At 44.1% G+C, this 15,102-nt stretch overlaps 1 protein-coding gene across 6 annotated transcripts in view; it reads left to right on the top strand.

Moving 5' to 3' along the window:
- The window catches only part of LOC124431366 (probable nuclear hormone receptor HR3), a 109,904-nt gene that overhangs the window by 68,692 nt on the left and 26,110 nt on the right, over positions 1-15,102 (top strand). Inside the window, exon 1 of one of the 6 annotated variants that reach the window (XM_046979206.1) lies at positions 1,648-2,016. The exons of 4 other annotated variants lie outside the window; for them this stretch is intronic. In XM_046979206.1, coding sequence (XP_046835162.1) covers positions 1,893-2,016 — 124 coding nt within the window. In that variant the 5' untranslated portion in view covers positions 1,648-1,892. Of the gene's footprint in view, positions 1-1,647; positions 2,017-15,102 lie in introns of those variants that run through there. One more of the 6 variants, XM_046979211.1, reaches the window with a different exon arrangement.

Here is a 15,102-nt window from a genome sequence, read left to right as displayed (position 1 = left end):
ACATACCTACTACTACTCCCGCACGTAGAGAGCTCTAACCAACACTGAGAGGTGGTAGCCATGTAGATAGATAGATAGGTAGGTAGGTAGGTAGGTAGAGTCGACACACAAACGAGAAGGGTAGTAGGCGTTATGCAGAAGCTCTTATATAGCTATGCGAAGGGGTGTAAGTATAAATATATCTCACTCCCCCTCCTCTCTCTCTCTCTTTAGTTACACGAAAGAGTGAACGAGAGAGAGAGAGAGAGAGAGAGAGAGAGAGGTAGAGGTGTGGAAGTAGGTGTGGGTGCATCGCCGTGGAGCTTCCTTCCACGGCAAATCCTACCAGTTCTGGTCTATAAAAGCGAGGAGAAACTATAGAGCGTCATGAAAGCACATGGAGAGTAGGCAGAGTCGGTGAATATGTAGGCAAGGGGGGTGCCGTCGGTGGTAAGCAAGGCAGGCAGGCAGGCAGGCAGGCAGGAAGGCAGGAAGGCAGGCAGGCTGGTAAAGCTTGCTCCGCTGGTGGTCGTTCGCTCGCTCGCTTCCAAGCTTCGCTCGATAGCAAAGTGCGGTTCCCCTCGACACGAAGCTCTTTCGTCGTACTTGCAACGCGGCAGGATTAAAGGGGAACCTTCGAAGCGCTGGAATGCGAACGCTCAAAGAGAACGAGACCTCCTTCCGCGAGAATTCTCTTCTCTTCGTTCTCTACATGCCTTCTTCTTATATATAATCTCTTGATAGAGAGAATAATATATTATTCCAAGTTTTTCATCAATTTTGAAAAGAGAATAATTTTCCAATCTGGAAGATTATTCTCTTGTTAAATATTAAACCTTCGATCGAGGAATCCCTGTTTGCGTATCGATCAACGTGGACACATTCGTTGCGTAATTTCAACGAGAAAGGTGTATCTAGGTAATCTATCTATCTCCGGGTCTGGATACATTTATCTGTAATCTAAAAAAAAAAAGAAAAAAGAAAAAAGAAAAAAATAGAAAAAGAAAAATAGTAGGTCGCGTACGATAATCGGAATGCCACTGGCAAGAGTTGCACATGTTTGTTTCCTTCTCACGATAACAAAAAGCCCATAGAAAATCTCATTCGTTTCGATCGAGAGAACGAACATATCGCGCGCATCGAACGTTTTAGGCATCGAATCGACGATACTGTTTACAGATCCGACGAGAAAGGAAAGACGATTAAAAGTATAAGCATGTCGCGTCTTCGAACGAAGATCATCGTCGACGAGTACACTGGATTCGATAATAACTTTATCATTGCCTCGGGAAAAAGCACGACGAGTTGGTTGGGAGTGATTCGAGTGCGTGGCGATTAGATATAGGGCGATAGTTTTTCCCTAGGATCGAAAAGAAGAGAAGAAAAGAAGGGCAAAGAAAAGAAAAGCAAAGAAAGGAAAAGGAAAGAAAAGAAAAGAAAAGAAAAGAAAAGAAAAGAAAAGAAAAGGAAAGGAAAGGAAGGAAGGAAGGAAGGAAGGAAGGAAAGAAGAATCGAGGCGCGGTGTCGTGCTGGATACCGCGCGCCAAAAGCGTCCGAGAGGGTGGAGGAAGCGAAAGAAGAAGTGGAGGTGACGATAGTCGTTGGGAGAAGAGGCGTCGGTGGTGGTGGAGGAGGTGGTGGTGGTGGAGGAGGAGGAGGAGGAGGAGGAGGTGGTGGTGGTGGGGGTGGAGGAAGAGGAGGAGAAAAGGAAGAAGAAGACGTCGATCGGTGGTGGAAAAGACGTCGGCGTCGAGTGGACGTCGAAGGTTTATCACGGCGGATGTTAGGCCGGGCCGATCAAGGGCACCGACGACGACGGGCGATCGCGCGGTGTGAGAGGAGGAAGAAGTGGAGGAGGAGGAGGAGAAGCTGCCAGAGGGAGACGGGAGAGGACCGTCACCACGGCGTTCAACATGTTCGAGATGTGGAGCGCGGTGAGTTCCAAGCTGGAACACTCCGCGACCTCCTCGGGTTCGCCGTTGCCGCTGACGTCGCACGCGCCGCAGACTCCGCATACCTCGTCCGGGAGCATCAAAGGTAAAGAGAAGTAAAAAAGAAAAAGAAAAGAAAAAAAAGAAAAAAAAGAAAAAAAAGGAAAAAGAGTCAAGTGGATAGAGAGCTAAAAACCGTTTACGAATTTACACTTTTACCGAGTTACCGCCATTTTTTTCTTTTCCTTTTTCTTTTCTCTTTTTCTTTCTTTTTTCTTTTTTTTTGTTCTTTTTTCTTTTTTTACACGCGAGACACGCGACCTACAATACAATGAGAATATACCTTTCGCGCCACTCTGACTGTATGAGTTTCTTTGAGAAGAACGATTACGTGACTCCCGAGTTCCCACGATTGTTCGCCGAACGGCAAAAGATTATGTGTATGTATGCATGTAGGAACGTGCGGTATCGCGTGTGCCGTTCAAATTTTCTTCCACCGAACCACCGTTAGATTGCGTCTAAGAGTGTCGTCGAAACGCGCCAAACTCTCGAGCTCCGTTAGAAAACTTATTTATGTCTTTCTAGAAAGTCAAGTCCTTACGGATGTCAACCGAAGAAAGAAAATCTCACGCAGAATGTACGCTTGGAGTAATAAAAAGTATCGCGCGTTTCGCGAGTTGTCTCGAATACGAATACGAATACGCGATCGAGACGCGTGGCGCGGAGTAAATTATGCAAAGCGAAAGTACCTACGTAAGAAGTACGAGTTGCGCAAAACGTCGTAAGAAGAATACCGCCGCTAACGTCGGCCTCTCGTAATGTCGCGTCCTGCCTTTGTGAAAATGCGAAAACGAATCTCTCTCTCTCTCTCTCTCTCTCTCTCACTCTCAAGCAATTCGACGAGTACAGAAGGGAGATAGATTGCTGAAAGATTGGGTAGACGAGAAGGACAACCCGACAAATTTATGCCCGCCGCGTATTCTCTCGCTTTCTAATTTATTTTTTCTTTCAAACAAAATAAATACAAGAGAGAGAGAGAGAGAGAGAGAGAGGGGGGGGGGGGAGAGGGAGAGAGAAACATCGATCCATCTCACTCTCATGCTACTTTTCTCTCTCAGTCTCCGTTCTTTGGCTCGTCCATTTTGAAGGTACAAGAAGCTTCCGAATGAAAATCCGTCTATCTCGTTAGACGTTTCGACTCGTCGAAGCGGATCCTACGCTAATCCTCGCTTTTACACGGTCAAATCTTTCGCTATTCAGCGACGTGATCTTCTTGAACGTTTAAAAGAGATCGCTCATTGATGCCGGTATCGTACGGTCTTCTCTGCATGGCTCCGTTGTTTGAGTAAACATAAATAAAAATACCTATCCACGGCTCGCTGTTTGTTTTTATTTTAAGACGGTGAATGATCGTTGATAAGATCAAAATAAAAAAGACTATGGATATGACACGAGCCTGTGAAATAATTAATTGAACGATCCAATAGAGAAAGCAATTTTCAGATTTAATATTCTTCCGATCGTTGGGACTTACCTAACTGTAAATTATAGTGTTCGAAAAATGATCCTGTTACATAAGCCGTGTTACCGTCTTATATATACTATATATAACGTCTATTATCGCTAATCGTTATTGGTATTACTTACTTGCATTAAAATGAGTATACTTTGTTCACCTCGCGTAGATCGATCGAAAGAATAACGTTCTGATGTGGAAGTAGTACGAGTCAATGTTCGGATGAACGTCTAATTATCAATCCAATGTACGATCTCGTTCGATGGTACAAAATTTATTCTCGATAATAAGTGTAGGTGTATGCGAAACGTATTACATCGATCGACCGAATAAAAGGTAATTTATATCGGCAAACGGAATAAAACGCATCTGCTTCCGAGAGGCAGAGCGTGTAAAGCGTTGGTAACACGACGTATCGACAGCACGAGGGTGGGAATTTTGTTTAATTTTACGTTTTCCATACATATGCTACACGTTTCACTTTAACTTGTAAATTATGCGTGGTACGAAAAGTCGTTTTATATCAAAGTTACATTCGTAATATACGCTTCATAATGCAACATAGCAGAAACAATAAAGGTTAATAGATTTTATTCAACAATTTGATAAAAAAAGCTTCTATTTGTTTTAAGTATATTATTTTAGCAGGTATACAATGTAAAAGTTATTCAAAGCGTGCATGTTATCTGTCTCTCCTACATGTGTGTGTGTCGTTTTTGAAGTTATTTTAAATACTTTATAACTCGCACGTACGGTCTGTCGAAAAACAATACCTTTTTCGATAGCTCGATCGATTTATTTCTCTCGACACAAAGTCTCGATAGTTACGTCAGTTTCGTAGATTTCGAGTCCAGTTTGGCTTTTGACGTATGCATGGCACGAACGTCGATCATAACTCATTACGTCCAAGATAATCGAACGATCATAAGACGATAACGGGAGTATCGATCGTCTATCGGTTATGGTAGAAACCGAGAGACGTACGAAACGGCTAACACGTATCGATTTCGTAAGGGAAACCTTCCAACCGGTTCCACGATCTTGGACGGATCGCTACTTCTTTCTTTTTTTTTTTCGTCAGGTGGTCCAGCTTTCACTTATGAAAAAAATATATGTATATACATATATATATATACATACGCACGCACACACACACACACACACACACAGAGAGACATACTTTGTACTTTTGTCGACGACAAAGCGTATCAAAATTTCACGAAAAGTATCTCCCGCAGCGCGCGCTTTTAAAAAGAATGGCGTCCGGCCGACGCTTCGTGTGCCTCTATCGATTCGCTGCTGCGAGCCACGCTCGTCTCGCTGAAAGCCTCTTTCTCTTCTGCAAAAAACCTACCGAGCCTGTCTGTGATTTATTTCAAAACTATCTCGGATTACCAACTTTGAAAAAGTTTTAAAAATCGATCAAATTATCTAACGCGCTGGACGCACCGTCTATAAATAACAAACGTGTAGATATATATATATATATAGATATATATATGTTCTTTTTTCTTTTCTTTTTTTTTCCAAAGAAAGCGATAAAGAAATAATAAAAGAGAATGCGAAAGGGAGAAAGAGAGTGCGGGACGATTTTCCCGTAATCGTGGACATTCTTATCCTCGTTCACCCCTGATAGGGTGGAAATCCGTAGCAGGGTGGAAGAAGTAACCGACGGGAAAAAGACAGAGAGAGAGAGAGAGATTAAGAGGGAGAAGGGAGACTAGGTACGGAAAGTGGAAGAAAAAAGCGAGTTGTAAAGGCGGAGGAAAGAACGAACGAACGAACGTTGGTGGCGGCAAAGAGGAAAGAGAAGTGAGAGGGGTGAGGACTGAAGAGGAGAAAAGAGGGCTCTGGAGGGTGGGTCGTTGCTGCCACTGGCTCGACCGCCGACTACTATTACTACTACTACTACTACTATTACTAGCATTACTACTACTACTACTACTAATACCTCTGCTGCTGCTGCTGCTGCTGCTGCTGCTGCAGCTGCAGTTGCAGGAGGTTGCAGAGGTGGAGGAGGAGGAGGAGGAGGAGGAGGGGGATGAGGAGAGAGAAAGAGAGAGAGGACGGAACGGAAGCGTGGGTTCGCAGATCGATAGCCGCGCGCGCCCGTGCAACCGAAGCCCATTTCGTGTCGCCGTCGCCGTCGCCGTCCTCGACGATGATGACGACTACGACGACTACGAGGCCGTGCAAAACGAGCTCGAGACGACGAGAAACGTCGATATATTCGCACGTGCATCATTTCCGCATCGTCCCAAAGTGCGAAGAGCGGCTTGCCGAGCGAGCGACCGTGGGCGGAGCTTTTATGAACAATGACGATCGTTCTCCGGCCTCTCCGACAAATATCCGATGTCCTTTTCTTTTCCCCTTTTTATTTTTTCCATTTTTATATATATATATATTACTCCTCTTCTCTCCTAGCTTTTAGTTTTTATTTAATTTTTACTTCGATTACATGCATACCTTTCTTTTTTCTCTCTTTTTTTTATTTTATTCTTTTTCTTTTTTTTTTCTCTTTCCTTTTTTACATTATGTAATATGTTTGTTCAATTTTGTTACGAGTAATCATAAATCAATTCAACTTTCTTTCGCTCTTTTATTTTCTTCTCTCTTCCACGATCTTGCGTCACCCACGTAAAAGCGAAACTTTCCTCCCACCCCCCTCCCCACTGTCCTCGTGATTCGTGACGGGGAAATTAAACGCTCCTCTGTTTTCCTCGGCTATCTCTCGGCATCGAGTTTGAACGTGGTCGATCATTCGCCTTAGAGAATCATCGATCCTATAGATGAAGTTTTTCTTCCAATTCTTAATGAATTTTTGCCTCTATAAAAAAAAAAAAAAAGAAAAAAGGAAAAAAAGAAAAAGGAAAGAAAAAAAGAAAAAAAAAGGAAAAAATCCTCTACGTTTCGCGCTCTGTCCTCGTTCGATATACTTTTAGGTATTCTCGTGGAAAAATTGGGAAAGTAGGGCAATGATTTTTTTGTACCACGTTCGAGATAAATTTTCGAAAAGTATCCGGCCGAGTTGGGCTTTTCGTTCGTTGGTTGCCGGCGGTGGCACGTTAAACGTTACACATGCACTTAATATACTCGACTCGAATTTAATTACACTAATGGTAAAAGCTTCCTCCCGACGATGAACGTATTATTTTTAGTGCCGTTTCACCGAAATGGAAACACGAAAAGAGAAATATGAAAAAATAAAAGTCTTCTTCCTATCTACGTAAGATATAAGCGTCAAGTTTGTCGCTAAAAATAGCGATTAAAAGGCAACGAAAAGTAGCGAGGCCTAAGCGAGCACACGTTTCGCGGGTGTGGTCTCCCTCTCTCTCTCTCTCTCTCTCTCTCTCTCTCTCTCTTTCTCTCCTTTCGCTCTTGTACTCGCTCGGTTTGTGTACGTGTGCTCGCGCGCGCGTGCGTGTGTATTATCGGCCGAGAGATTCTGAGATCCTTCGTTGAGAAATTACGAGGATACGTTACGTACACGCGCCTGCCTGGCTGACGGAGTGAGCGTGAACCTCCTTAAAGCGAGATATCTCGATATCGCGAAAGCTTTTGTCGGAACGCGCGCGCGCGCGCGATACAATTCCACCTGCAATGATTCCACCTTCCCGAACAATTATAAACGATTTATCATCGATCCAATTTGTTCACTTGTTCTTTCCATTATTCGTCCGTATATTTCGAGGGAGAATCGTCGATGAAAAGAAAGCAAGGCAATTGTTAGCTAGCGCAAATTCGATCGGGAATCGAAACCCGAGGCCTAGTCGATTTTTGAGTGCTATGAAAATTTTTGTCCATTGCCTTGGGAAAATTATTAATTGGTAAATTTTTTGTGGGTATATCGAGGAACCGATATTTCGATAGGGGGACGCGGTCACGTTTCGATCGGATGTAGGACAAGAATCGTAACTTGCTTGGCTCGTCATCGTCGTTACCAATTTAGCTGTATCCATTTGGATATACCACTAACTCCACTCGTCGTGAGCTCGAACGCACTGTCATTAGGCTGATTAGCGAGGAACTCGTAAATGATCGAAAACAAGGTAGGAGAGAACGAGTTGTGTATCGTATGAGACGCGTTTCAACTTTACGTTCGTGTACGTTATGTACATAAATTGTATAGATAAAATTTGAACTCGGAAAGGTGTAAAAAGAGAAGTTGATGGAAGACACGAAGAGAACCGAAACGATCGATGCCGAGGAACGATGGAGCGAATGAAAGTTCGTCACTTTATTGACTCACCGTTTAAAATCACGACACGTAACTCGATGCAGCTCGTGAAAGTGAAACTCGTCGTCGTCGTCGTCGTCGTCGTCGTCGTCGTCGTGTTCAACGTGGTGGCTCTTTGCCTGTTTATAATTATAGGCGAATCCACGGCCAAGAAAAATACTTTAATTTGCTAACAAAAAAGAGTCGTCATCGTCGTAGTCGTCGTCGACGTAGCCTGAGAAAAATTGCAACACTCCATGGCTTTGTTCTGCGACGTATTAAGAATCGTCCGATCGTTTTGATCGCGACCCTATCTATTCTTTCTTTCTTTCTATGTTTTCTGTATTACGAAAGAAAGACCAAGAACCTCGAGGTAAGGTCGTGCTCGTGCGAACGTACGAAAAAATTTCATGACAGAACTCGAAGAGAGCCGCGTCGATTGCCTCGACGAGAGAAAGAGAGGGGGCAGGGACTCGACCGCACTGTGTTATGCAACCGGAGACAAGGTGCGTGTATGGCATTTTTGAGCACCCGCTGTTTCTCTCTCTCTCTCCCCCTCCCTCTCCTTCCTTCGCTTTCCTCCGTCTATTTCCAGGAGTTTTGTTCGCGCAATCCGTGATCTACGGTAGCTCCTATAAAGCGTCAACGATAAAACTCCCGAGAAAGTTATTTAACGCGCTAACAACGATCTTTAAATATTTCCAATCGATCGGTGATCGTCGAATCTCTCTCCATCCGTACCTAAGTTACACGTAGAAATGTCTTTCTATTAAATAAAACGTACGTTTGTTTTTAATAGCTTTATGAAAACAAAGGATAAATTCGATTTATCGTTCGGATCTTTCTCGACTATTACGATTAAAATGTACGACGAGAAAAGTATTTTAAATCTGTGCCATGTATCAAACTATTCGACGCATTCGGAATCGTATTCGGACGCGAAGCTTAAAAAGGAAACGGCAAACGTATTTGAGAGAATAATGGAACGAAGGCAATTACGAGTGGCGCAGATATCGTCGAGCATTTCGTTCGCGGAAACGGGATACGCTCTTCTTGGATTGGGTCAAATCGGGGGAAAGGCATGAACGGTCGATCTCGCGTCGATCGACGGATTTCCAGACGATCGATCTTCGACTTTACGATTGATTCCTCTCTTTTCTCTTTCATTTATTCTACTTCGTTTTCCACCAATAAAACTACGAAATTGGCCCGACCTTTGCAGCGCACGCTTTGCAATATTTAAACGCAGCGAGATCAATGTGAATGAACGTAGCGTTATTTCTTTCGAACGATTACTAACACGTTCCTTCGTCTAAATATCCTTTCTATCCGTATAATTATATCAATAATCGTTCGCAAGATTCTCTGTTGTCTTACAAAAAGTAAGATTTTTTTCTCGACGAACAATCGTTTCGCATTTAAAAGTTCTAAAAACTTTTCTTTTAGTCGCTATCGAGAAGAGCTAGGCAGGAGAGCCATTGTAGTCATCGACTACAACGTTATTTCTACGATCGTGCATCGCATTATTCTACGTGATCGTCGGACATTACGAATGCACAGTCAGCTTCGTTGCGCCGTATTCGCGACGTCCAACTCTCGATGCGTCGTCTGACATTAAAATATTTCACTTGGGAAATGAATAAATAAATAAATAAATAAAAAAGATAAACAAGGTGTTTCTTTCACGGGAGGATGGTACGATCCTTTTTCTCTAGCGATCGCTCTAGTTCATTTATTTGGACGAAAGTTTGAAGAAAGAAGGAAGGAGAGAGAGAGAGAGAGAGAGAGAGGTGGGGGCGGTGGGGCGGGGGAGGGGGAAAGAACAGGGGAGGAGAGAAGGATGCAGGCGCCAGTGGAAGACGAGCATAGACGAGCTTGGAACATTGCGTAAGACCGTCGACGAGTTGGCTGGCTGGCTGGCTGGATGGCTGGCTGGCTGGCTGGCTGGCTGGCTGGCAAGTCCCTCTCTTCGCTTTAGAACGCGAGCGCTATTCAACCGACGATCATTAGTATCGCGAATACTATATCGCGGATTGAGAGCCGTACTGCCCCACTAAACGATCGATCGATCATTTCGCATCTTCGCCGTACTCTTATCTCGCAATACGACTTCTACTACGATGCGAACGTGCCATTAGCGCGTTGACTGGTCAAATAAACTTCGACACGACGTGTCTTTCCTCTCTTTCTCTCTAAGAGAGATCATATCTATACATAGTACGTATATATACATTTGGAGGTAGGTAAAACGGTAGACTGGTTACAAGTGGCTGTTTAAGAGGATAGAAAAGCCGCCAATTTTCCTTGGAGAAAATCGGCAAAGTCGTAAATCGCCTTCTTAAAGAGACGTATTTACTTAATTCCTACGTTCCCATTCTTCCAAGTGGGTATTATCGTGGCAAAAGCAATGAACCGAATCGGAACAAAGCGCTCGGCTATAACTTCTATAAAGTTGGAAGTTCCGTCCGAGGGATCGAAGAGGGTGGAAACATTACTAGTCGTACGGCAACGCGGACAGTCGGAGAAGAAGAAGGAGGGCAGCAACTCGTCGGAGTGGCAGAAGGGGAGGGGAAGGTAGGGGGGGGAGGGAGAGGGAGAGAGAGAGAGAGAGAGAGAGAGAGAAATCGATCGGGACGATGTGTTTACTCGCTTGGCGCACCGCACCGCACCGCACCGCGCACCGCACCATGTCTGACTCGCCGCGTCGTTGCGATTTCGCGCTCGAGTACGCGAACTTCGCGTCTCTCGCCTTTTACGTAGCGTGCCTCTTTACGAGCTTCGCGAAAGAGAGATGACGACGATGGAATGGAAGGAAAAAAAGGAAGAAAGAGAAGGAGAGTCCGTTTATGCAATAGTCACTCGAGCGAGTGCGACGGACGGATACCAACGACGTTTATTTACGTCTTTACGATGACCAACCGCGACTCGATATTATCGCTTTTCATTCTGTTCTTTTCGGATCACGATCAAGGAACAAAGAAACATTTTTATCCAACTACTACGTAAGATGATGCTCGGTGAGTAAGTTCGATACGAGTTACGGTGGGGGCGGCGGCGACGATGATGGCGAAACGACAAAAAGTCTAGGAGCAGAACCTTGTCCGAAGCTTTCTCGTGACTTGTTAAAAGTTTTTCCTCTCCGCACGACGGATTGTTTCTCTTGAGCAACACGCCCGTACGCTTCTGTCGTATCGTAATCCGTCACGAGGACCGCCACGAGGTGAATGAAAATCATCCAAAGAAACGATCCTTGATTACCCTTCCCATACAAAGATCGCGAATAGTATGCTCGTACGTAATGATCGTGCCAAGCGTACTAGTACCAACCTACCTACTATCTACTTCATGATTAATCAACTCGACATTTTCATCGTCAAATTTTCACCGTAATGGACCCTGACAATAATCCATCCATCCATCCAACCAACCAACCAACCAACTAACCATTCATCCATCCATCCATCCATCCACTCGAGCGACTTCGTTCCGAACGTCTCGAGTATGCCTTTACCTTCAAACTTTACATTTTGGGGATGAAGCCTGGCGTCGTACTTTTGCATTTAAAAGTCATACCTCGTCTCGAATAGCAGAAGCACAGAAATATAGAACGCGAAAGTTCTCTCAACCATTTTCAAACGCGGAACTCTCACGAGTCTTGCGTTCGTCCTCACCAATAGATATTTATGCAAAGTGACGTATGTACCGGTAACAACTTATTAAAGCAGCGCGTCGAGCCGTGGCGTCAATCAACTGCCCGGACGACGACAGAACGATCGAATTCGAAGCGAAATCGAGATCCAAAAATTCGAGATAGACGATAACGAAAGCACGTCCTTCTCAAATCTATATCGAGAAAGAGGATCATTCGAGAGAGGGCTGAAAGAAAATAGAAAAGATCGAGGATATTCTTGTTGAAAAGAAATTGAAAGATAGATAGATAGAGAAAGAGAAAGAGAGAGAGAGAGAGGGAGAGAGAGAGAGAGAGAGAAAGATAGAGAAACGTTTCGATTGGGAACCACTGCGCTGGCAGCCTTGGCTGAAGTTGTCGAACCCGCGACCCAGTTACACGCGCGGCTCAACACAAGCGAAGCCTCTCACCCACACCTCTCGGAGGTGCATGCACTGTGCAGTGCGCGCCGATGCGCGCACTCCCCTTCTTCCCTCCTCCCTTCCTCCTCTTCTTTATCCCTCCCTCTTATTCTCTCTCACTCCCTTCCCTTCCGTCCACGCGCTCCCACCGTCACTCTTCCCTCTCGATCCTCCTCCTCTCGTCCTCCTCGCCGACATACGCACTATCGCCGTCTTCGTCTCCTCTCCTCACTTCTCCTCTCCACTCCACTCCACTCTTCTCTTCTTCTTCTCCCTTTCTCTCCTTCCACGACTTTCCACCGACTTTCGTCCTCATCTTCTTCACCGGCTTTCGTTGCTAAGCGTGTCGTAGATTACGAACGATTACGATCCGCAGACTTTCCAATGATTTTTATGCTTTCGACGGTCACCAGACCTTCCTTCAGATGCAGAGAGAGAGAGAGAGAGAGAGAGAGAGAAAGGAGGCTAAGGGTTGTCCGAAGATAAAGATCTCGTTCGCGTAAAAGCTTCGTTCTATCGCGTGGATCTCAGAAGATTTCTCTCTCTCTCTCTCTCTCTCTCTCTCTCTGTCTCTCTCTGACTCTTTCCATCTTATTGGTTATTTATAACGCGTCGACGAATGCACGATCCGGCGTCATTCCAACAAGGCGATGAATCGTACGCTTCCATTGATATTCACGAAATTTACAGTTTCCCTCTGTACTATATTTAGAGAGATAAAGATAGAGATAAAGAGAGACAGAGAGAGAGAGAGAGAGAAAGAGAGTATGTGGTAACGAGTTAAGTGGTGCACGCGATACGATCCTAGAGTACGGAGAGTGTTCGAAATAACGGGACGAGGTGCAATGTAGAAACCGTCCTCCTCTTCGTCGTGTTTACACTCCAATGAGCGAATCGCGGAACGAGTGGAAGAGATGGGAAAGGGAGAAAGAAGCGCGTGTACTCGATTAACGGATAAATAAGCGGATGGGGAATGGAGTGCATAAGAGGCAACGATGTCCAAGTAAACAACCGACCTAACGAGAAGCGGTATTTCTTGTACCATTACAGCTTAAAATTTATAAACGATGATAACAAGAATAATATTAATGCCATGTAAAATTGCGTTGAGAATTGTTCGAAGAAAGAGAAAAAAGAGAGAAAAAAGAAAAGAAAGAAATAAAAGAAGAAATATATTAAACGGCATAGAATCATTCGTAGAGAGGTTCTTTTAAGCAAGAAGTAGATGCGAAACGCGTTCGTCCGACTCGTCCTCGCTAATTCTACGATGCGAGCTGGAATCGGTCTATTTCGAGAGAATCAATAAAAGCCGCGCGGCACGGCGCGCACGGCTTTGCTTTCACCCGCGAGTCAAACTTTTACTAGAACGTCGCACCGAGACGACTTCCTTCTATCGGTTCTCCGAGAGGAGAGTCAATGCCTGCCGAGCGTTATCTCACCGAGCACGGCGCGTTACGCGTTACTCAATATTATTATTAATACAAGAGAGAAAGAAAGAGAGAGAGAGAGAGAGAGAGAGAGAGAGAGAGAGAGAGAGAGAGAGAGAGAGAGAGATGAGAATGTGGAGCAGTCGTAGTGACGTAATTCCGATTTGAAGAAGCCGGGATGATTTATCGATCGAAAAAGGGGCTTTGCCGTATCCTCCTTGTAACAAGGAGCTTCCTGAATCTTTCGAGAATCGAAAAATGAATTAGAATTAAGATTAAAAGAGATTTCATTGTTTAAAACAAAATGATATATTTTCTCATGAAAATAAATCTTACGAAAAACTACTCTACTTTCACGTTCCTTACCGGAAGTTAAGTTTTTCTCTCCGAAAAGAATCAAGACTTTGAAACGGGCAAAAAAGGATATTTATCTGAAAGTTCGAACGTATCGCATAACTAACAAACCAACCAGCCAGCAAACTTCTCATGGATGTGGCGTGTCATACGCTTCGTTAGTTATGTTCGCGACTCCGTCGATGGAATCGACCGTGAACGAAAAGGAAAAAAAGAGGGAGATAATAAAAAAGAAGGAGAAAAAGGCAGAGAAAGAGAGAGAGAGAGAGAGAGAGAGAGAGAGAGAGAGAGAGAAGAAGCAAGCGAGACTCGTTACACGGATTGGCGAAGCGGCAGCACTCGCAAAGTGTATGCGCGTACGGATTAGCGTGCGGTTCTTGACCGTAACAAATTACAGGCACGATGCTAAATTGCCGATGTGTCGTTACGTGAAACGTTACGACACACACGGCCACCGTCGTCGGTAAGATAATAAGAAAAGTTTGTTCGAACGGCTGTACTCGTCGAAGGGGGACCTCCTTTTCTCTTTCGCATACACTTTTTTCCCGATACAATAAAATATAAAAGAAAGAGAAAGAGAGGGATAGCAGTCGCGTGCGAAGCGTAGGTGGACTAGGTATGTGAGCGTCAGATACGTGAGAAAAGTCGTAGGCGAGTGAGCGAAGGAGCGAGCGACGAGCTCGATGTTATATCGCCCGTCGCGTAATCTCTAACGACGCTATACTTCACGTGCGATCCTACTCGCACGATCGCACGACTTTTGCGAGACTCAGCCAACACGATATTAACTATATCGGCTATAAAGACGATTAGAATCATTACGATATCCTACGAGTTTCTATAATCTTCTCTTTCTTTTTTTTTATTTTTTTATTTTTTTTTTTTATTTTTTTTTTATTTTCTTTTTTTTTTCCTTTCTTTATGTTCTATCATAATCGATGATCGCGTTATGCTTCCATCTGAAAGTTTATCATGCGACCTACGACGTTCGTACTATAGGCAAAGAAAAACTAGTACGCGAGGGTATAAAACGAGAGCCACGTAATTAAATATGTAGAAAGGGAAAGAGAAGACGAAGAAGGAGGAGGAGGACGGCGTCGAAGCCAACGAGAAGGAATCCGAAGCATTTTTCTCGATGTTCGTGACGCTTCATGCGGCGTCATAAGAAAATTCCAAATATATCATATATATATATATAAAGGGTAATGCAATAATTACGATCATGGGTATATAAAAATGTTAGCATCTCGTTGACGTAACCCTAAAGAATGAAGAAATTTTGAAAAATATATTTTTCGCGATGATTCAAAGAGAGATTTCGAGAACCGTTTATGGGATCAGCTTTTCATAGCCATCGTAAGTACAAACGTATGCTATGCGGCGTGCCGCTTGGACGATGATTTCAAAGGGGCACAGGAGTTTACGTTATTGCGTACAAGAACGTGCACGGAATAAGAAATTGGCCAAGGGACTGCGACACGAACAGAGAGAGAGAGAGAGAGAGAGAAAGAAATGTGCGCGCGCGTGTATATATATATATATATATATATATATATATATATATATATATAATCCGTGGGATCTTTCATG

This window comes from Vespa crabro, chromosome 21 (genome assembly GCF_910589235.1).
Source record: "Vespa crabro chromosome 21, iyVesCrab1.2, whole genome shotgun sequence".
Taxonomy (NCBI): domain Eukaryota; kingdom Metazoa; phylum Arthropoda; class Insecta; order Hymenoptera; family Vespidae; genus Vespa; species Vespa crabro.
The sequence above is the reverse complement of the archived record's forward strand: the minus strand, read 5'-3'. Positions and strand labels throughout refer to the sequence as shown.